The sequence below is a fragment of the Rhinolophus sinicus genome, chromosome 16 (assembly GCF_057876585.1).
Source record: "Rhinolophus sinicus isolate RSI-liver-muscle chromosome 16, RSI-T2T, whole genome shotgun sequence".
Lineage (NCBI taxonomy): Eukaryota > Metazoa > Chordata > Mammalia > Chiroptera > Rhinolophidae > Rhinolophus > Rhinolophus sinicus.
Window position 1 is genome coordinate 11,111,761 of NC_142516.1, and position 24,608 is coordinate 11,136,368.

Here is a 24,608-nt window from a genome sequence, read left to right on the forward strand (position 1 = left end):
GTTTTGATTTTGTGCTTATGAAATTAATTCTGCTTCGTGATGGAAATCCATATAATCTAGACGTGAAAATAAAGGATAATGCCAAAGGACTTCACCCTTTCATTAGCTATTTTTATCCTTCCAAAATGGATTTTTATTCATAAAATTTTATGTTTACGTAAACGGGATTTATAGTATGTGGTATTTTATAGCCTTATTTTCTATAATAATTTATTATAATAATATTTGCATTTCTACTATGCATAGCAACATATAGAATACACACAATATCAATATTTTGATCTGCTTTAAAGTTTAGTCAGTCTCTTATTGAATTGACACAAAGATTCAGTGTGAAACTTTATTAAAGATTGTACTATGCCTTGATCCTTCTGTTAGTTATCTGGTCAAGGCAACTTCAATATCTCCAAAAGCATCAAAATTTTTTATTAGTTTCAGGTGTACACAACTATGCAATAGTTAGACATTTCACCCCTCGCCCAGTGATAGCCTCCCTCTCCCAATCTATTGCCCATCTGACATGTTGTATACCTGTTACAATTCCTTTGACTCTATTCTCTATGCTATACTCCATATCCAGTGACTATATGTATATTAAATTACGTTGACTTACAATATTATTCAGCTTCAGCTTCAGGGGTACAGTGCAGCAGTCAAGCACCTAAACAGTCCATGACGTGGTCTCCCTAATAAGACAAGTGCCCCTCCGACACCTTACAAAATCTTTACAACATTATTGATTATATTCCCCAAACTGTCTTTCATTTCCCCTTGGCAATATTGTAGTTACCATTTATGCTGTGTAATCCCTTCCCTTCTCCCTTACCCCCAGCCCCCTCCCTTCTCGCAACTATCACTTTTCCCTCTATATCTTTGACTATCCTGTTTACTTCAAAAGCTTCAATTGTAATGGACTCCATTGTCTTAGCATCTGAGTGCCAGCGTCTTCCTCCTTTAAAAAGACAAGAACCTAACTTTGAAAACACATGAAGAGTAGAAGTCCAAGTGGAAACATGTGAAAAGCAAGGCCACAAAGCCAAATTGTTTTCATTTACTCAAATCCTATGGAATGAAATAAATGAGTAATACATGAAATTTGGTATAGTAATATTTGACAGCTACGTCAAATAGCAAACTCCTCCAAATGTTTTGATTTCAGTCTCCACACCCTAAAGAGATAGACTTAGGGCACTACAACAGCCTGAAATGTGACTCTACCTGCTGGTTATGTATTAATTAGTTTTGCATTTATAAAGTTGGAGGAACATATTGCACTTTGTATTGGGCTGCTGCAAAAAAAAAAGATGAAAAGATGGGAGAAAAACTCAATGACCATAATAACAATAATATGGATTGGATTCAAGACAAACGCTATCTTACGGGCTATGTCAAGACACATGGCAACTCAAATGAGGACTTTTCGATGAGTGACATCATATAACAAAATTGTTTAATGTCCTGTCAGGAACTCAAGTGTCCCTTTGTGGATGTAGATATACTCTGATATCAGCCAGTGCTTTATAACAAATTCACATTTTATTGGGCATCATGTGTGAAACAATTGTTAGTCAAAATAGTAAAATATGTTTTTGAGTGACATTAGCAAAATTACAAGTCACAGTGAAATCATACCAGGCTTGATGGAAACAAGAAGCCACCAATGGACATAGGATGTAATTCATTCAGAGCTGTGGCTTCATTTTCATTGAACTATGTAGTCTCGGGTGATGACACAAAGCATGGTATGTAGTATCTGATATACGTACGTTATTTATGAAAGAGAAAAGAAAGTAGGGAAGACACACTCGTATCAGAGATTGAAGAAAAGGAATTTACTGCAGCCAGAATTAATCTGAAATAATCAACATGAACCACAGATTTCTCTGTTGCTAAAATAATTTCAGCATTCTCTTGCTTCACTCTCCCCTCTCGCAGAATTCCTATGAGGTGTTATAAACGTGCCTCCCACGACCTCCATGATGTAATTCCTTACACCAGTCTCTTCAAAGCACAGTTCACAGATCTGCAGGAGTAGCATCACATGAGAGCATCATTCATGCAAAGTTTGGGGTCTTATCCCAGAACAAGTCTCTGAATGAATCCATGGTGGTAGATTCCAGGAATCTGTGTTTTCACAAGTTTCCGGGAACTCTTGTACACATAGAATTTGAGAAGCTTTGCTTCATTCTTCACCGGGGAAGGCAGATGTCTATGAAGGACAGTCAGTGCTGAAATGAGTGGCATTTGTAGAAAAGTAATTGCGTGATCAGAGAGCATCCACTGTATTTTGGTTGTATTTACAAAGGAGGCCAGCATGAAGCATGTTTTCATAATGATTGCATATGGGGGCTAAGAAATATCAACCACACTGTGTCTACTGTACAAAACAATGTAATAGTTAGACACTTATACCCCTCACAAACTGATAACCCCTGTCCCCCAATTTACTACCCTTCTTACATCGTATGTAATTATTACAAATCTATTGACTATTCCCTATGCTGTACTCTACATCCCATAACTATATATAAATATATATATATTTATGTATATGTGCGTGTGCTTGTGTGTATACACACAAACACATATATGTATATATATAATTAATTTTACCTTTAACTTTGAGAAGGATACGAAATGGTCAATTGAAGTGTCAATGCTTAGTAGCTTCCAGAAGTATTTGTAAACTATATGTAGCAAACTGTCTCCTAACCCAGAGAGATGCTTCATTGGGGAAGGGCATTGCCAGTCCTGGCATGGCTGAGGGAAAATACCCCAAATAAAGTGCATACTTCCAAAGCGATTTCCAGAAGTTCTATGTATGTATGCAAATCAACACGGCACCTACCAGTTTCCTTTGGGCTGTCCACTACCTGGAAAGAATTCTAGCAGGTTAGTTGCTGATAAAACACTTCCCAACAAACAGGTGGGCTTGACATTTCTTGAGAAAGCTCCATTCAGAGCAATGTCACCAACCCATGGCTAAAAATATGAATGACAGTGCTGTCTTTTTCAAGGATGGACCAGACAGGGCCAGGCAGGTGCTCAGGGATCCACACAAAAGAACTGCAGTGCGGAGAAACTGAGCCAGGTACTCATGGGTGTGTAGGCCAACCAAGGCATGCTTTGTCTAGACCAGTAAGAAAGGGTCCTGCCCTATTTGGTTTTGTTCTGGCTCCCGGTTGACACTGAGCCTGCAGACAAAGTGACTCCAGACCTGAAGGTTCATCGAGCAGGGTGGGAGTGGGGACAATCTTTGTCCTTCCACAATGAAAGTGGGGATTCTCAAAGGCAGCCTCATGAGCTGTAGGTCAGGGCCCACTCTGAATGAACATTAAACAGGTAGGAATAAGCTACTCCTCTCATCTGTCTGTTATTATAATCTGATACCTACCAACTCACTCATCCATTGTTCCATGGTCGTCTGGTTCTAGTTTAAGCCAGTGAAGATGTGTCGCTGTACCTAGGACCCCTGCTTTTCTTTGAATGGGGTTATTATCTACATGCCAGTATCCCATAGTCACCATAACTCAGGTGTGTCTGTGCAAGTTCTGCTCACCAATTCACCCAGGAAGCATAGGTAAGGAAAACTAGTATTTGATTTTCTTGGTCAGTTTTAATGCTAAGACAAATTTAGCATTTCATTTATTTCAAAGCAAAAATATATTAGATGTCTTAAAGGTTCTCAGTTTACACAGAAGAAGAAATTGAGGGTTTGGGAAGTTCATTGCCTGAGGCTACACACTCTGGCAGATATCACCTGCAATTGGGATCTAGCTTTCACAAATACTCCTAACAGCTACGTGGTGCTGAGTCTCAGAAGTATTTGTGATCCTGTTTATCCTTAACTAAGTACAGCCTGAAGAAAGAGAACTATGTGGTCCTTCACTAGATGACAAAGAAGTTAGATTGCTCGGGCTCATGATACTACCAGGGTCACTAAGATGAGAAGAGATGATTTTCAGGAAGACAGATAATGAAAACATTGAATGAGAAAGTCACAAAATTCAGTAGGGGCAATGATAGTCTCCACTGTGGATGCTTTCTTTGTCTTTCTCTTTCTGTATCTGGATTTAGCCTGTGTCTTGACTGATACACATCAGTCAGAAAGCTTCAGAGACGATTGGTCTTATAATGACATGCTGAATGAAGTTTATGATTGTCTATAACTGTGATCAGTGTCCCTAAAACTTAGAATAAGTGTTGAGTCTATAAGCAGAGCAGCTGAACTCACAACAGTGGGTAATTTTATGGGATGATAAAAGGCACTATAGAAAGGCAAATACTTGACAAATTTCCAATTCCGCAACCTTTCTATGCCAATATCTTCTAACAATTCATAGAAACTAATAAATTCCCAGTATCACCCCATTTGCCCCTCCCCCTGGCTCTTGGAAACCATCATTCTATTCTCTGGTTCATGAATTTGACTATTTTGGATTCCACATGTAAGTGAGATCATGCAGTGCTTGTGCTTTTTAGTCTGACTTATTTCACTTAGCAGAATGTACAAAGTTTCAGTTCTGCCAGATGAATAAGTTCCTGAGATCTTAAGTACAGCATGATGGCTGTAGTTAACAAATACTATTCTGTATACTTGATATTTGCTAAGAGGGTGGATCTTACTGGAAGTTTTCTCACCGCATGCACACACAAAGTATTATACAATGGTATCTATGTGGAGGTGATTGATATATTATAATTAGCTTGATGGTGGTGATCATTGCTCCACGTATACATATCAAACCATCAAGTGGTGCACTTTAAATATGTACAGTGTTTATGTCAATTTTACCCCAATAAACTTCTTTTTGAAAAGATATAATCAATTCCCAGGAAAAAGGGAGAAACATAAATTGTACTAACTATGTAGCTTCTTAATCTAATAGACAAAAGCAATAATAAATAATATCATTTCAGAATTCATAATTTATACTAAACAATAGCAAGGAGCAAAGAGAATGATTGTAACAGAATATAATTTAAGTTATGAAATATCACTGAGTAGTTATTCCATGCTGGGCTCAAATTAAGGGGCCTGCGTCTGATAATAAACACGTCTGTCATAAAGATGAGCGGACGTCATTGAAACAAGACTTTTACTCTGTTGATGAGTTTCTCCAGGGCCCCCTTAATGTCTCTGTTCCTTAGGCTATAAATGAAAGGGTTCAGCATTGGAGTGACCACTGTGTACATCACAGAAGCAATTATGTTGTTGTCACTGGAGGTGTTGGATGAGGGGAAAAGGTAGAGCCAAATAATTGTCCCATAGTACAGAGACACTACAGTGAGGTGGGAGCCACAGGTGGACAAGGCTTTGCAGATGCCCTTGGTAGATGGAACCCTCAGGATGGTGGTCCCAATGCGGCCATAAGAGATCAGGATGCATATTAGTGGGAGAGTGATGCTGGCCACTCCTACTGTGAAAATGAGCAGCTTGTTGAGGGAGGTGTCAGAGCAGGACAACTTGAGCAGGGCACCAAGGTCACAGAAGAAATTGGGGATGGTGCTGTCATCACAAAAGGACAGCTGAGCCAGGAGAAGGGTGTGGGACAGGCCATTGGCACAGGAGAGGAGCCAGGACCCGGTTACTAGTAAGGTACTCAATCCCTCTCTCATGATGGTCATGTAATGGAGGGGGTGACAGATGGCAATGTACCGATCATATGCCATTGAGGTGAGAAGGAAATTGTCCAAAGCAGCAAAAAACATGAAGAAATACATCTGTGTTACACACCCTGCATAGGGGATGGATTGGTCCTGAGTCAGCATGTTCACGAGCATCTTAGGGACGGTGACAGATGAGAAACAGATGTCAGAGAAGGCCAAGTGGCTGAGGAAGAAGTACATGGGTGTGTGCAGGCGAGCGTCCAGCCTGATGAGCAGGATGAGGAGCAGGTTCCCCAGCACCGTGGTCAGGTACATGCCCAGGAACAGGACGAAGAACACGCCCTGATGCTCGGGCCTGATGGGGAGCCCCCGCAGGAGGAAGTGGGACACGCTGCTCTGGTTCTCAGGCCTCATGCAGCCCCTGTGTCTGCTGGGGATGAAAGGACAGTGAAAGAAGCACAATCAACAAGGTTGAGCATTGATGTCCTATCTGAGGTGACATTGTTTCCATTGAATAAAAAGTGCAAAGTCTCTAGTGAAGAAATTCAGTGTGTTGTGTTCAGTGGAGCTCAGGCAAACACAACTGGTTAGTAAATATTTCCTGGGCCCGAGGCTTGATGCCTTTGATGAGGGTATGGGACTGTTCTAGGGATTACAGGCAGGACATCACCGAGCAGCCAGGAGGCTTATTCCTCATCTCCCCAAGGCTCGGGGTTAAAGTGTGAGAGTCATTGGCCAGTGGTGATTGCAGTGTCCCTGTCCTTCAGAGCTAGTAATGAGAGGTGACTTCTGCAAGAGCACAGAGAAGTGATGAGCTCCGGTGTACACACATACACACACACACACACACACACACACACACACACACACACACACACACCTGTTGCCGAGACTCGATGTCTAATTCTGCTCTGAATTCTATGCTGAAGTCATCTAGCATCCGGGAGTGTGGACTGGTTTCTCAGCATCTCTGTAGATATCTAGACACTTGATTTAGCCGACAAGGTCTGTGGTACAAACCTCTCACTGACATCAGAGAAAAGGCAAGAGCGTTGAGCTTACTCTTCTCATCCACTACCTTCAGAAATGGAGATGTGAAGACTCCATTCTGCCCCTAGGAAAAGGTCCCAAGGGGACAGGGCACAAACTCTAGGTTAGATCATGCATTAAACATGTAGTAATTGCTCAGTGTACTTCTTGCTCCCTCCAGGACAGATGCCCTAGGGCAGAGGTCCCTCAACTTTAGAGTTCAGCAGAATCACCTGGGAACCTTGTTAAAGATGCAGATCGCAGCTCTACCACCAGAGATGCTCCTTCATGAGACCTGGGACCAGGTATCTCCGAGGCAGATGGTTCTGAGGGCTCACTCTGAGGAAACACTGTCCTTTGGAAGAACGTCAGGGTGGATGCCCTATGAGTGCATCCCAAAGGAGATGTGGAAAGACGTCCTACTGGCCTTTCCCTACCAGATTTCTGTTTCCCCCAGTTGGGTCATAGCTTGGGATATGAAGAGCAGTTATTCTCCTTAGTGGGGTTTCTTTTTGGTGCTGGTTAAAACATTACCTCTATCTCTTGAATGAAATCCAAATAATGTAGACATGAAAACAAAGGATAAAGTCAAAGTACTTCACCCTTCCCTCAGTTATTTCAACACTCTAAAATGGTTTCTTATTCATGAAATTTTATGAATGCCTAAGCGGGATTTATTTTGTGTAGTATTTTATAGCCTTCTGTTTCACTAATAATTTATCCCAATAATATTTGCATTCCTATTTCTATGCATAAAAATATATAGAATATAGAATATCAATATTTTGATCTGTTTTAAAGTTTAGTCAATCTCTTATTGAATTGACACGAAGATTCAGTGTGAAACTTTATTAAAGGTTATACTATGCCTTGATCCTTCTGTTAGTTATCTAGTCAAGGCAACTTCAATATCTGCAAAACCATCAATTTCTTTTATTAGTTTCAGGTGTACAAAACAATGCAATAGTTAGACATTTCACCCCTCACAAAGTGATAACCTCCCTCCCCCAATCTATTGCCCCTCTGACATTGTATATATCTATTACAATTCCATTGACTCTACTCATCTCGTGACTATATCGATACAGTCACGAGATGTACTCCACGTCTCATGACTATAGATATAGATATAGATATAGATATAGATATAGATATAGATATAGATATAGATATAGATATAGATATAGATATAGATATAGATATAGATATATACACACACACACACACATATGTGTGTGTGTGTGTTACAATATTATTCAGCTTCAGCCTCAGGACTACAGTGCAGTGGTCAAACATATAAACCATCCATAAAGGGGTCTCCCTAATAGGAGATTTGGACATCAGAACCTCATAAAATCTCTACAACATTATTGATTATATTCCTCAAACTGTCTTTCATTTTTCCTTGGCAATATTGTAATTACCAATTTATGCTGTCTGATCCCTTCCCTTTTTCCCTTACCCCCAACCCCCTCTCTTCTCACAACTATCACTTTTCCCTCTGTATCTCTGAGACTATTTCTGTTTACTTCAAAAGCATCAATTGTAATGGACTCCATTGTCTTAATATCTGTGTGCCAGTGTCTTCCTCCTTTAAAAAGACAAGAACCTCACTTTGAAAACACATGCAGAGTAGAAGCCCAAGTGGAAACATGTGGAAAGTGAGGCAACAAACCCAGATTGTTTTCATTAACTCATAGCCTAAGTCAAAACCTATGGAATGAAATAAATGAGTAATAAAGGAAATTTGGTATAGTAATATTCAACACATAAATCAAATAGCAAACTCCTTCAAATGTTTTGATTTCAGTCTTCACACCCCAAAGATATAGAATTAGGGCACTACCGCAGCCTGACTCTAACTCCTGGTTATGTATTAATTAGTTTTGTATTGATAAAGTTGGATGAACATATTGCACTTTGCGTTGGGCTGACGCAAAAAAAAGAGATGAAAAGATGGGAATAAAAACTTGATGACCTTAATAACAATAATATGGATTGGATTCAACACAAACGCTATCTTACGGGCTGTGTCAAAAAACATTGCAACTCAAATGAGGACTTAGACAAGAGTGACATCATATAACAAAATCGTTTAATGTCCTGTCAGGAACTCAAGTGTCCCTTTGTGGATGTACAGATACTCTGATATCAACCAGTGCTTTATTACAAATTTACATTTTATTGTGCATCACGTGTGAAACAATTGTTAGTTAAAATAGTAAAGTTTGTTTCTGAGTGACATTAGCAAAATTACAAGTCCCACTGAAATCCCAGGAGACTGCATGGAAACAGAAGCCACCAATGGGTAAAGGATGTAATTCTTTCAAAGCTTTGGCTTCATTTTCATTGAACTATGTAGTCTCGGGTGATGACACAAAGCATGATATGTAGTACCTGATATAGCTACGTTATTTATGAAAGAGAAAAGAAAGTCAGGGAACAACCTCTGGTATTAGAGATTGGAAAAAAGGAATTTACTGCAGCCAGAATTAATCTGAAAATATCAACATGAACCACAGACTTCTCTATTGCTAAAATAATGTAAGGATTATCTTGCTTCACTCTCCTGTCTCGCAGAATTCATGTGAGAGGTTATAAATATGCCTCCCATGACCTCCATGATGTAATTCTTTACACCAATGTCTTCAAAGCACAGTTCACAGATCTGCAGCACCAGCATCACGTGACAACATCGTTCGTGCCAAGTTTGGGTCCCAGAACTACTGAATCGGAGTCCATGGTGGTAAACTCCAGGAATCTGTGTTTTCACAAGTTTCCGAAAACTATGTGCACAGTAAATTTCAGAAGCTTTGCTTCATGCTTCACCAGGCAAGGCAGATGTCCATGAAGGACAGTCAGTACTGAAACTGGAGTGGCATTTATAGGAAAGCAATTACGTGATCAGAGAGTATCCCCTGTATTTTGGTTGTATTTACAAAGGAGGCCAGCATGAAGCATGCTTTCATAATGATTGTGTATGGGGGCTGAGACATATCAACCACACGGTGTCGGCAAAGGTGGGGGGAGGGGACCCAATGCCAGTCTCAGTCTCCTCCAGGACCTTCATCTTCAAAGCTGTTTTGACATTTTATACCATGGGCAGGGAGTCTTACACTTCCTGTTACTTAAGGGACAAGTAGTTTGGATTCTCTCATTTCAATAAATATAAGAAGATGAAAACGAAACCCATTAAACTCTGCATATGAGAGTGTACTGACATAATATAGCTAATTCTTTAGATTCTGAGGTGTGTTAAAGCCTGAGATTACAATCCCAAAATATAAGAGTTTTCCAAAATCTCCTGAAATAAAAGAGATAACCCGCTGAAGAACTATTTCCCCTCTAAAGCTCTTGCTGACATCCAGGCAGCTTTAACTACTAATAAATCCTCCATGGTGCTACTACCATTTATTATAATTATGTGACAGTCTCCAAGCCTCAGTTTCCTCAACTGAGAAATACAGATAACAACAGTACATGCTTCATAGGATTATTATGAGGATTAAAAGAGATGATACAGGTAAAGCTCTTAATATAGTGCCTAATACACAGCAATCATGCAGAAGCCTGGTGATTATTAGAAGTATATTGAAGCACTTTTTACTTCTCTTACTTGCTTTTCAGTTCACCTGTCTCTAAACTACTAGAATGTTCCCTCCTGTTGCATGGATGTCCATTCTTTATCCCTTTCTGTCTGACGAGGGCTAGGCACACTGATGTCTGACAGAGGTTAGGTGACTTGTCAACTGGCTATTCAACAACAGAGTCTATAAGGAAAGTCTCACTGTTTTCTTGCATAATTCCAACTTTTAACCTTAATGACAAAAATTAAAATCTTTGTATGTTTGAGTTCTCTCCTGATTTTATTTATAGTGTCTTCCTCAAAAAAACGTGTTGGATTCTAAGATACTAATCCATACAACACTTGCAGGGTTTCCTTGCTTTTCCTTCAGAAGCTAAGTGATTATAATTATTTTTTTTAAAGATTTTATTGGGGAAGGGGAACAGGACTTTATTGGGGAACAGTGTGTAGTTCCAGGGAAAGTCAAATCAAGTTACTGTTCTTTAGTCATAGTTGTGGAGGGCGCAGCTCAGCTCCAGGTCCAGTTGCCGTTGCTAGTTGCAGGGGGCGCAGCCCACCATCCCCTGTGGGAGTCGAGGAATTGAACTGGCAACCTCCTGGTTGAGAGCCCGCGCTCCAGCCAACTGAGCCATCCAGGAGGCATCTCAGCTCAAGGTGCCGTGTTCAATCTTAGTTGCAGGGAGCGGAGCCCACCATTCCTTGCGGGACTCAAGGAATTGAACCGAAAACCTTGTGGTTGAGAGCCCACTGGTCCATGTGGGAATCGAACCGGCAGCCTTCAGAGTTAGGAGCATTGAGCTCCACCACCTGAGCCACTGGGCTGGCCCTTGATTCTAATTCTTTAGTATTAGTACTAATTAATACTCTTCTCATCCATGTTCTATTTGTGACAAAATAAGATCATTTTTCACTCGTAAAATTCACGTCAGAGTTGAAACTTGTTATATATATAATATATACCCTTTACTTATATATAATTTAGGAACATATATAATATGTATAATATATAAATATATAAATATATAAATATATATATAATCCAGAATTAAAATATAAAAGCTGAACCTCCTGGTTCTGTAATATTATGATTCCTCTCCCCTGAGAAAGGTCTGTCTGTTGTTACGTTTTTTTCATTGTGTTTTGTTTTGTTAGTTTCAGCTGTACAAAATAATTTAATAGTCAGACATTTATAACCCTCACAAAGTGATAACCCCTGTCCTCCAATCTGCTACCCCTCTGATATCATATATCATTATAATTCTATGACTATTCCCTGCACTGTACCCCACATCCCTAAATATATATATATATATATATATATATATATATATATATATATATATATATATAAAGAATTAATGTTTCCTTTAACTTTGAGAACTATACGAAATGGTCAATTGAAGTGTCAGTGGTTAGTAGCTCCCAAAACTATTTGTAAACTATATATAGCAAACATTGTCCTGACCCAGAGAGATGCTTCATTGGGGAAGGTCATAATCCAGCACTGACATGGCTGAGGGGAAATACCCCAAATAAAGTACATGCTTCCAAAGTGATTTCCAGAAGTTCTATATACGTATGCAAATCAACATGGCACCTACCAGTTTGCTTTGGGCTGTCTACATTCACGGAAAGCCCATCTAGCAGGTTAGGTAGTGATAAAACACTTCCCAACAGGCAGGTAGACTTGAAATTTCTTGAGAAAAACTCCACACAGAGCAATGTCACTAACTCATGGCTAAAAATATGAGTGACAGAGCTGCCTTTTTTGAGGATGGACTAGACAGGGCCAGGCAGGTGCTCAGGGATCCATACAACAGAACTGCAGTGCAGAGAAACTGAGCCAGTTACTCATGGGTGTGTAGGCCAACCAAGGCAGACTTTGTCTAGACCAGCAAGAAAGGGTCCTGCCCTATTCGGTTTTGTTCTGGCTCCCGGTTACACTGAGCCTGCAAACAGAGTGACTCCAGGCCTAAAACTTCATCGGACAGGGTGGGAATGGGGGCAATCTTTGTCCTTCCACAATGGAAGCGAGGATTCTCAAAGGCAGCCTCATGAGCTGTAGGTCAGGGTCCACTCTGAATGAACATTAAACAAGTAGGAGTAAGTTATTCCTCTCATCTGCCTGTTTGTAATCTGCCCACCTACGTCTCACTCATCCATTGCTCCATGGTCGTCTGGTTCTAGTTTAAGCCAGTGAAGATGTGTCGCTGTACCTAGGACCCCTGCTTTTCTTTGAATGGGGTTATTATCTACATGCCAGTCTCCCATAGTCACCATAACTCAGGTGTGTCTGTGCAAGTTCTGCTCCACAATTCACCCAGGTTGCATAGGTAAGGAAAACTAGTATTTTAATTTCTTGGTCTGGTGTAATACTAAGACAAATCTAGCATTTCATTTATTTAAAAGCAAAAATATATTAGATGTCTTATAGTTTTTCATTTTACATGGAAGAAGAAATTGAGGTTCAGGGATGTTAAGTAATTGCCTGAGGCCACACACTGTGGCAGTTACAGTTTGCATTGGGATCTAGCTTTCACAGATACTCCTAACAGCTACGTGGTGCTGAGTCTCAGAAGTATTTGTGATCCTGTTTATCCTCAATTAAGTACAGCCTGAAGAAAAAGAACTGCGTGGTCCTTCACTGGATGACAAAGAAGTTAGATTACTCGGGCTCATGTTACTACCAGGGTCACTAAGATGAGACGAGATGATTTTCAGGAAGACTGATAATGAAAACATTAAATGAGAAAGTCACAAAATTCAGTGGGGGCAACGAAAGTCTCCACTGTGGATGCTTTCTTTGTCTTTCTCTTTCTGTATCTGGATTGAGCCTGTGTCTTGACTGATACTCACACATCAGTCAGAAAGCTTCAGAGACGATTGGTCTGAGAATGACGTGCTGAATGAAGTTTATGATCGTCTATAACTGTGATCAGTGTCCCTAAAACCCAGAATAAGCATTGAGTCTATAAGCAGAGCAGCTGAACTCACAACAGTGGGTAATTTTATGGAAGACTAAAGGACACTATAGAAAAACAGACACTTTACACATTTCCAATTCTGCAACGTTTCTATGCCAATATCTTCTAACAATTCATAGAAACTAATAAATTTCCAATATCACCCCATTTGCCCCTCCCGCTGGCTCTTGGAAACCATCATTCTATTCGCTGGTTCATGAATTTGACTATTTTGGATTCCACATGTAAGTGAGATCATGCAGTGCTTGTGTTTCTGAGTCTGGCTTATTTCACTTAGCAGAATGTACAAAGTTTCGGGAATGCCGGATGAATAAGTTCCTGAGATCTTAAGTACAGCATGATGACTGCAGTTAACAAATACTATTCTGTATACTTGATATTTGCTAAGCGGGTGGGTCTGTCTGGAGTTTTCTCACCACATGCACACACAAAGTATTATACAATGGTATCTTTGTGGAGGTGATGGATATATTATTAATTAGCTTGATGGTGGTGATCATTGTCCCACATATGCATATCAAACCATCAAATGGTACACTTTAAATACATACAGTGTTTATATGTCAATTTTACCCCAATAAACTTCTTTTTGAAAAGATATAATCAATTCCCAGGAAAAAGGGAGAAACATAAATTGTACTAACTATGTAGTTTAATATACTAATAGACAAGAGCAATAATCAATAATATCATTTCAGAATTCATAATTTATACTAAACAATAGGAAGGAGCAAAGAGAATGATTGTAACAGAATATAATTCAAGTTATCAAATATCACTGAGTACTTATTCCATGCTGGGCTAAAATTAAGAGGCCTGCATCTGGTGATAAACGCGTCTGTCATAAAGATGAGCTAACGTCATTGAAACAAGACTTTTACTCTGTTGATGAGTTTCTCCAGGGCGCCCTTCATGTCTCTGTTCCTCAGGCTATAAATGAAAGGGTTCAGCATTGGAGTGACCACTGTGTACATCACAGAAGCAATTATGTTGTTGTCACTGGAGGAGTTGGATGAGGGGAGAAGGTAGAGCCAAATAATTGTCCCATAGTACAGAGACACCACAGTGAGGTGGGAGCCACAGGTGGACAAGGCTTTGCAGATGCCCTTGGTAGATGGAACCTTCAGGATGGTGGCCCCAATGCGGCCATAAGAGATCAGGATGCATATTAGTGGGAGAGTGATGCTGGCCAATCCTAATGTGAAAATGAGCAGCTCGTTGAGGGAGGTGTCAGAGCAGGACAACTTGAGCAGGGCACCAAGGTCACAGAAGAAATGGGGGATGGTGTTGTCATCACAAAAGGACAGCTGGGCCAGGAGAAGGGTGTGGGACAGGCCATTGGCACAGGAGAGGAGCCAGGACCCGGTTACTAGTAAGATACATAGTCCCTCTCTCATGATGGTCATGTAATGGAGGGGGTGACAGATGGCAACATACCGATCATATGCCATTGAGGTGAGAAGGTAATTGTCCAAAGCAGTAAAAACTATGAAAAAATACATCTGTGTTACACACCCTGCATAAGGGATGGATTGGTCCTGAGTCTGCATGTTCACGAGCATCTTAGGGACGGTGACAGATGAGAAACAGATGTCAGAGATGGCCAAGTGGCTGAGGAAGAAGTACATGGGCGTGTGCAGGCGAGCGTCCAGCCTGATGAGCAGGATGAGGAGCAGGTTCCCCAGCACCGTGGTCAGGTACATGCCCAGGAACAGGACGAAGAACACGCCCTGCTGCTCGGGCCTGATGGGGAGCCCCCGCAGGAGGAAGTGGGACACACTGCTCTGGTTCTCAGGCCTCATGCAGCCCCTGTGTCTGCTGGGGATGAAAGGACAGTGAAAAAAGCACAACAATAACCATTGCACCTAGGAGATGTCCTATCTGAGGTGACATTATTTCCATTAATAAATAATGCAAAGATCTCTCTTAAAGAACTCGGTGTGTTGTGTTCAGTGGAGCTCAGGCAAACACAACTGAGTTAGTAAATATTTCCTTAGCCCAAGGCTTGATGCCTTTGATGAGGGTGTGGGACTGTTCTAGGGATTACAGGCAGGACATCACCGAGCAGCCAGGAGGCTTATTCCTCATCTCCCCAAGGCTCGGGGTTAAAGTGTGAGAGTCATTGGCCAGTGGTGTTTGCAGTGTCCCTGTCCTTAGAAGCTAGTAATGAGAGGTGACTTCAGCAAGAGCACAGGGAGGTGATGAGCTCTGGTGTACACACACACACACACACACACACACACACACACCTACCTGTTGCCGAGACTCGATGTCTAGTTCTGCTCTGAATTCTATGCTGAAGTCATCTAGTCTCAGGGAGTGGGGACTGGTTTCTCAGCTTCTCTGTCGACATCCAGACACCAGATTCATCCTACAAGGTCTGTGGTCCTAAACCTCTCACTGACATCACAGAAAAGCCAAGAGCCTGGAACTTACTCTTCTCATTTCACCACCTTCAGAAATGGAGAAGTGAAGACTCCACTCTCCCCCTAGGGAAAGGACCCAAGGGGACAGGGCACAAACTCTAGGTTAGAGACATGCATTAAACATGTACTAATTGCTCAGTGTACTTCTCACTCCCTCCATGACTGATGCCCTATGGCAGTGGTCCCTCAACTGTAGTGTTCAGCAGAATCACCTGGGGAGCTTGTTAAAGATGCAGATCACAGCTCTACCACCAGAGATGCTCCTTCATGAGAACTGGGACCCGGTATCTCCGCGGCAGATGGTTCTGAGGGCTCACTCTGAGGAAACACTGTCCTTAAGAAGAACGTCAGGGTGGATGCCCTATGAGTGCATCCCAAAGGAGATGCAGAAAGACCTCCTATTTGCCCTTTCTTACCAGATTTCTGTTTCCCCCAAATGAGTCATAGCTTGGGGTGTGAAGAGCAGTTTTGCTCCTCAGTGGGTATTCCTTTCTGGTTTACTGGTTATAAAATTAACTCTGCCTCATGATAGAAATCAAATAATGTAGATGTGAAAGCAAGGATAAAGTCAAGTACTTCACCCTTCCATTAGTTATTTTTTACCTTCTAAAATGGATTTTATTCATAAAATTTTATGTTTATATAAAAGGGATTTATTTTATATAGTATTTCGTAGCCTTTTTCTATGATAATTTATTATAATAATATTTGCTTTCCTAGTTCTATGTATAGCAATATATAGAATAAATACAATATCAATATTTTGATCTGCTTTAAATTTTTAGTCAATCTCTTATTGAATTGACATAGAGATTCAGTGTGAAACTTTATTAAAGATTGTACTATGCCTTGATCCTTCTGTCAGTTATGTGGTCAAGAAACCTTCAATATCTCCAAAACCATCAATTTTTTTAATTAGTTTCAGGTGTACAAAACAATGCAATAGTTAGACATTTCAACCCTCACAAAGTGATAACCTTCCTCCGCCAATCTATTGCCCCCCTGACATTGTACATATCTATTACAATTACATTGACTCTCTTCCCTATGCTTTACTCCATATCCCATATCTATCTATATTAAATTATAGTTGACTTACAATATTATTCAGCTTCAGGTGTACAGTACAGTGGTCCAGCACCTAAACCATCCGTGACGTGGTCTCCCTAATAAGACAAGTGCCCATCCGACACCTTACAAAATCTTTACAACATTATTGATTCTATTCCCCAAACTGTCTTTCATTTCCCCTTGGCAATATTGTAGTTACCATTTATGCTGTGTAATGTCCTTCGCTAGATGAATGGATAAAGAAGTTGTGGTATATATACACAATGGAATACTATTCGGCGATAAGAAAAGATGGTATAGGAACATTTGTGACAATGTGGATGGATCTTGAGAGTATAATGCTAAGCGAAATAAGTCAGACAGGAAAAGCAGAGAACCATGTGATTTCACTGATATGTGGTATATAAACCAAAGAACAAGACAAACAAATGAGAAACAAAAACTCATAGACACAGACAATAGTTTAGTGGTTACCAGAGGGTAAGGAGGGTGAGGGGTGGGAGAAGAGGGTAAAGGGGATTAAATATATGGTGATGGAAGGAGAACTGACTCTGGGTGGTGAACACACAATGGGATTTATAGATGATGTAATACAGAATTGTACACCTGAAATCTATATAATTTTACTAACAATTGTCACCCCAATAAATTTAAAAAAAAAAGTCTGCATAAGCGAGTGTACTGAAATAATATAGCTAATTCTTTGGATTCTGAGTTGTGTTAAAGCCTGAGATTACAATCCCACAATATAAGAGATTTCCAAAATCTCCTGAAATAAAAGAGATAACCCGATGGAGAACCGTTCCCCCTCTAGCTTTTGCTGACATCCAGGCAGCTTTAACTATTAATAAATCCTCCATGGTGCTACTACCATTTATTATAATTATGTCATTGTCAGCAAGCCTCACTTTCCTCAACTGAGTAATATAGATACCAACAGTACATGCTTCATAGGATTATTATGAGGATTAAAAGAGATGATACAGGTAAAGCTTTTAATATAGTGCCTAATACATAGTAATCATGCAGAAGCCTGGTGATCATTAGGAGAAGTATATTGAAGCATTTTTTACTTCTCTTACTTACTTTTCAGTTCACCTGTCTCTAAACTCCTAGAATGTTCCCTTCTGTAGCATGGATGTCGAGTCTTTATCCAGCCCTGTCTGACCAGGACTAGGCACACTGATGTCTGACAGAGGTTAGGTAAGTTGTTAAGTGGCTATTCAACAACAGAATCTATAATTCCTATAATATAAGGAAAGCCTCACTGTTTTTCTGGTATAATTCCAACTTTTTTTACCTTAATGACAAAATTAAAATTTATGTATGCTTTAGTGCCCTCTTGATTACATTTATAGCTTCTTCCTCAAAAAAACCTCTTGGATTCTAAGATAATAATCAATACAACACTTGCAGGGTTTTTTTGTTTTTCCTTCAAAAGATAAGTGATTCTAATTCTTTAGTACATCTTCTCATCCATGTTCTATTCGTGACAAAATAAGATCATTTTTTTACTCATAAATTCACGTCAGAGTGTGTGTGTGTATATACATATATATACACACACACACACAATATATATATACAATTTACTTATATATGATTTATGAACATATATATATAATATGTATAATACATTGAAAAAATATGTATGTATATATAAAATGCAGAGCTAAAATATAAATGCTGAAGTTCCTGGTTCTGTAATGTTATGATTCCTTTCGCCTGAGAAAGGTCTGTCTGTTATTACATTTTTTCATTTTGTTTTGTTTTGTTAGTTTCAGCTATACAAAATAATGTAATAGTTAGACATTTATAACCCTCACAAAGTGATAACCCCCGTCCTCCAATTTACTACCCCTCTGACATCGGATATCATTATTACAATTCTATTCACTATTCCCTATGCTGTACCCCATATCCCTAAGAATATATATATGTACCTATATATATATATATGTATATAGACAGATATATATCTATATAGCTATCTATCTATCTATCTATCTATCTATCTATCTATCTATCTATCTAAAGAATTAATGTTTCCTTTAACTTCGAGAATGGTACAAACTGGTCAATTGAAGTGTCAATGCTTAGTAGCTCCCAGAAGTATTTGTAAACTATATATAGCAAACTTTGTCCTGACCCAGACAGATGCTTCTTTGGGGAAGGTCATAATCCAGCCCTGGCATGGCTGAGGGGAAGTACCCCAAATAAAGTACATACTTCCAAAGCGATTTCCAGAAGTTCTATATACAACATGCAAATATTGTATGCAAATCAACATGGCACCTACCAGTTGGCTTTGCGCTGTCCACAACCAGGGAAAGCCAATCTAGCAGGTTAGGTGGTGATAAAACACTTCCCAGTAGGCAGGTGGGCTTGACATTTCATGACAGAACTCCACTCAGAGGAATGTCAGCAACCCGTGGCTGAAAACAGGAATGAAAGCACTACGTTTTTCGACGATGGACCAGACAGGGCCAGGCAGGTGCTCAGGGATCCACACAACAGAACTGCAGTGCAGAGAAACTGAGCCAGGTACTCATGGGTGTGTAGGCCAACCAAGGCAGGCTTTGTCTAGACCAGCAAGAAAGGGCCCTGCCCTATTCGGTTTTGTTCTGGCTCCAGGTTAAGACTGAGCCTGACACAAAGTGACTCCAGGCCTGAAGCTTCACTGGGCACAGTGGGAGTGGGGGCAATCTTTGTCCTTCCACAATGAAAGCGAGGATTCTCAAAGGCAGCCTCATGAGCTGTAGGTCAGGGCCCACTCTGAATGAACATTGGAAAAGTACGAGTAAGCCACTCCTCTCATCTGCCTGTTTGTAATCTGCCCACCTACCAACTCACTCGTCCATTGCTCCGTAGTTATTTGGTTCTAGTTTAAGCCCGTGAAGATGTGCTGCTGTACCTAGGACCCCTGCTTTTATTTGAATGGGGTTATTATCTACATGCCAGTCTCCCGTAGTCACCATAACTCAGGTGTCTCTGTGCAAGTTCTGCTCCACAATTCACCCAGGTTGCATAGGTAAGGAAAACCAGTATTTGTGGGGTTTTTTGGTCAGTTGTAATGCTAAGCCAAATTTAGCGTTTCATTTATTTCAAAGCAAAAATATATTAGATATCTTACAGTTTTTCAGTTTACACAGAAAAAGAAATTGTGGTTCAGGAAAGTAAGTAAATTGCAAGAGGCCACACACTCTGGCAGATACAGCTAGCAATTGGGATCTAGCTTTCACAAATACTCCTAACAGCTACGTGGTCCTGAGTCTCAGAAGTATTTGTGATCCTGTTTATCCTTAATTAAGTACAGCCTGAAGAAAGAGAACTATGTGGTCATTCACTAGATGATGAAATTAGATTACTTGTGCTCACTAAGATGAGAAGAAATAATTTCAGTAAGACAGATAATGAAAAGAATGAATGAGAAAGTCACAATATTCAGTAGGGGCAACGAAAATCTCCACTATGGATGCTTTCTTTGTAGTTCTGTTTCTGTATCTAGATTGAGCCTGTGTCTTCACTGAAACTCACACACCAGTCAGAAAGCTTCAGAGACAATTGGTGTGAGAATGAACTGCTGGATGAAGGTTATGATAATCTATAACAGTGATCAGTGTCCCTAAAACCCCATAGAAGCTTTGAGTCTATAAGTAGAGCAGCTGAACTCACAGCGGTGGATAATTTTCTGGAGCAATAAAGGGCTCTATAGAGTTTCCTCTCCTGATCCACCACCATCACCACAGGCAGAAACTATGAGACGAGCACTAAATGGGAGGTGAGAAAGGAAAGGAGATACTTCTCTAATTTCAAATTCCGCAAACTTTTATGGTAATATCTTCCAACAATTCATAAAAACTAATAAATTCCCAGTATCACCCATTTGCCCCAACCCTTGGCCCCTGGCAAACACCATTCTTTTCTCTGCTACTATGAATTCAAGTATTGTGGATTCCAAATGTATGTGAGATCATGCAGTACTTGTCTTTTTAGTCTGACTTATTTCACTTAACAGAATGTACAAAGTTTCAGTTATGTCAGATGAACAGGTTCTTGAGATCTGAAGTACAGCATGATCACTGCAGTTAACACTACTGTACTGTATACTTGATATTTGCTAAGAGGGTGAATCTGAAGGGAAGTCCTCTCACCACACGCACACAAGGTAAATTAAAATGGTAACTATGTGGAGGTGATGGATATATTAAAATTAGCCTGATCGTGGTGATCATTTCACCCCGTATACATATCAAAACATCGGGTTGTACACTTTACATATATACAGTGTTTAAATTGTCAATGTTAGCCCAATACACCTGTTTTAAAAAGAACTAATCAATTCCCGGGAAATAAGGAGAGACATAAATTCTACTGACTGTGTAGTTTGTTAATCTAATGGAGAAGAGTAATAATATCACATCAGAATTCATAATTTGTGCTAAAGATTTACAAGAAAAAGAGAGTGACTGTAACAATATAATCAAGTTATCAGATATTTACTGAGCATTTACTTCATGCTGGGACTAAAATTGGAGGCTAGCATCTGGTGATAAACACATCTGTCTTAAATGTGAGCTGACATCATTGAGACAAGACTTTTGCTCTGTTGATGAGTTTCTCCAGAGCCCCCTTCATGTCTCTGTTCCTCAGGCTATAAATGAAAGGGTTCAGCATTGGAGTGACCACTGTGTACATCACAGAAGCAATTATGGTGTTGTTACTGGAGGTGTTGGATGAGGGTAAAAAATAGAGCCAAATAATTGTCCCATAGTACAGAGACACCACAGTGAGATGGGAGCCACAGGTGGACAAGGCTTTGCAGATGCCCTTGGTAGATGGAACCTTCAGGATGGTGGCCCCAATGCGGCCATAAGAGATCAGGATGCATATTAGTGGGAGAGTAATAACGGCCACTCCTACTGTGAAAATGACCAGCTCATTGAGGGAGGTGTCAGAGCAGGACAACTTGAGCAGGGCACCAAGGTCACAGAAGAAATGGGGGATGGTGCTGTCATCACAAAAGGACAGCTGGGCCAGGAGAAGGGTGTGGGACAGGGCACAGGCACAAGAGAGTAGCCAGGACCCAGTTACTAGTAAGATACACAGTCCCTCTCTCATGATGGTCATGTAATGGAGGGGGTGACAGATGGCAACATACCGATCATATGCCATTGAGGTGAGAAGGTAATTGTCCAAAGCAGCAAAAAATATGAAAAAATATGTCTGTGTTACACACCCTGCATAGGGGATGGATTGGTCCTGAGTCTGCATGTTCAGGAGCATCTTAGGGACGGTGACAGATGAGAAACAGATGTCAGAGAAGGCCAAGTGGCTGAGGAAGAAGTACATGGGCGTGTGCAGGTGAGCATCCAGCCTGATGAGCAGGATGAGGAGCAGGTTCCCCAGCACCGTGGTCAGGTACATGCCCAAGAACAGGACGAAGAACACGCCCTGATGCTCAGGCCGGATGGGGAGGCCCCGCAGGAGGAAGTGGGACACGCTGCTCTGGTTCTCAGGCCTCATGCAGCCCCTGTGTCTGCTGAGGATGAAAGGACAGTGAAGAAAAACACAATCAACAACCGTTGAGCCTAGGAGATGTCCTGTCTGATGTGACATTGCTTTCATTCAATTAATAATGCAAAGATCTCTAGTGAAGAACTCAGTGTGTGTGTCAGCAGAGCTCAGGCAAACACAACTGAGTTAGTAAATATTTCCTGGGCCCGAGGCTTGATGCCTTTGATGAGGGTATGGGACTGTTCTAGGGATTACAGGCAGGACATCACCGAGCAGCCAGGAGGCTTATTCCTCATCTCCCCGAGGCTCGGGGTTAAAGTGTGAGAGTCATTGGCCAGTGGTGATTGCAGTGTCCCTGTCCTTAGGAGCTAGTAATGAGAGGTGACTTCAGCAAGAGCACAGAGAGGTGATGAGCTCCGGTGTGTACACACACACACACACACACACACACACACACACACACCTACCTGTTGCCGAGACTCAATGTCTAGTTCTGCTCTGAATTCTATGCTGCAGTCATCTAGCTTCAGGGAATGGGGACTGGTTTCTCAGCATCTCTGTAGACACCCAGAACCAGATTCATCCTACAAGGTCTGTGGTCACAAACCTCTCACTGACATCAGAGAAAAGCCAAAAGCCTGGAACTTACTCTTCTCATTTCACCACCTTCAGAAATGGAGATGTGAAGACTCCACTCTACCCCTAGGGAAAGGACCAAGGGGACAGGGCACCAAACTCTAGGTTAGAGACATGCTTTAAACATGTAGTAATTGCTCAGTGTACTTCTCGCTCCCTCCAGGACAGATGCCCTAGGGCAGTGGTCCCTCAACTTTAGAGTTCAGCAGAATTACCTGGGGAGCTTGTTAAAGCTGCAGTCGCAGCTCTACCCCCAGAGATTCTCCTTCATGAGACCTGGGACCAGGTATCTCCAAGGCAGATGGTTCTGAGGGCTCACTCTGAGGAAACACTGTCCTTTGGAAGAACGTCAGGGTGGATGCCCTATGAGTGCATCCCAAAGGAGAGGCGGAAAGACGTCCTACTGGCCCTTCCCTACCAGATTTCTGTTTCCCCCAGTTGAGTAACAGCTTGGGGTGTGAATGGAGTATTTCTTCCCAGGGGTATTCCTTTCTGGTTTTGTGCTTATAAAATTAATTCAGCTTCATGATGGAAATACAAATAATGTAGATGTGAAAACAAAGGATAGCGGCAAAGAACTTCCCCCTTCCATTAGTTATTTATATCCTTCTAAAATGGTCTTTTATTCATAAAATTTTATGTTTGTATAAATTGGGTTTATTTTATATAGTTTTAAAGTCTTATTTTCTATAATAATTTATTATAATAATATTTGCTTTCCTATTTCTATGCATAGCATTATATAGAATACATAGAATATCAATATTTTGATCTGCTTTAAAGTCTTAGTCAATCTCTGATTGAGTAACACAGAGATTCAGTGTGAAACTTTGTTAAAGATTGTACTGTGCCTTGAACTTTTCTGTTATCTGATCAAGGCAACTTCAGTATATCCCACAACATCAATTTTAATGGACTCCATTGTCTTAGTATCTGTGTGCCAGTGTCTTGCTCTTTTAAAAACACAAGAATCTAAGTTTGAAAATACAAGAAGAGAGGAAATCAAAGTGGAAACATATGGAAAGCAAGGCAGCAAAGCCAGATTGTTTGCATTTACTCATAGCCTAAGTCAAAGCTTATAGATTAAATAAATGAGTAATAAAGGAAAGTAGATATTATAATATTTGACGCATATATGAAATATGAAACTCCTTCAAATATTTTTATTTCAATCTTCACACCTCAAACTGACAAGAATTGCGGCACCACCACAGCCTTAATTGTCACTCTACCTGCTGGTTACATGCTAATTAGTTTTATATTTATAAAGTGGAGCAAACATATTGCACTTGCATAGAGCAGACTCAAAAAAGAGATGTAAAGATGGGAGTAAAAATTTGATGACCATAATGACAACAATATGGATTGGATTCAAGATAAACACTGTCTTCCGGGCTATGTCAAGAAATAGGGCAAGTCAAATGAGGACTTTTAGACAAGAGTGACATCATCATAAAACAAAATCGTTTGAGTCCTATCAGGAACTCAAGTGTCCCTTTGTGGATGTACAGATACTCTGGTAGCAACCAGTGCTTTATAACAAATTTACATTTTATTGGGCATCATGTGGGAAACAATGGTTAGTTACAATAGTAAATTATGTTTTTGAGTGTCATTAGCAAAATTACAAGTCCCACTGCAATCCCACCAGGCTGGATGGAAACAAGAAGCCACCAATGGACATAGGATGTAATTCTTTCAAAGCTTTGGCTTCATTTTCATTGAACTATGTAGTCTCGGGTGATGACA

At 40.5% G+C, this 24,608-nt stretch overlaps 3 protein-coding genes across 3 annotated transcripts; all 3 read right to left on the reverse strand.

Moving 5' to 3' along the window:
* Positions 1–5,082: 5,082 nt before the first annotated feature.
* Positions 5,083–6,024, reverse strand: LOC148754957 (olfactory receptor 1J4-like). Its single transcript, XM_088792929.1, has one exon. It carries the CDS (start codon positions 6,022–6,024, stop codon positions 5,083–5,085), a length of 942 nt encoding a protein of 313 aa, XP_088649055.1.
* Positions 6,025–14,069: 8,045 nt separating this feature from the next.
* On the reverse strand, positions 14,070–15,011 carry LOC141571370 (olfactory receptor 1J4-like). Its single transcript, XM_088792857.1, has one exon. It carries the CDS (start codon positions 15,009–15,011, stop codon positions 14,070–14,072), a length of 942 nt encoding a protein of 313 aa, XP_088648983.1.
* Positions 15,012–21,290: 6,279 nt separating this feature from the next.
* Positions 21,291–22,232, reverse strand: LOC148754958 (olfactory receptor 1J4-like). Its single transcript, XM_088792813.1, has one exon. The coding sequence runs from the start codon at positions 22,230–22,232 to the stop codon at positions 21,291–21,293; it is 942 nt and encodes a 313-aa protein (XP_088648939.1).
* Positions 22,233–24,608: the final 2,376 nt, after the last annotated feature.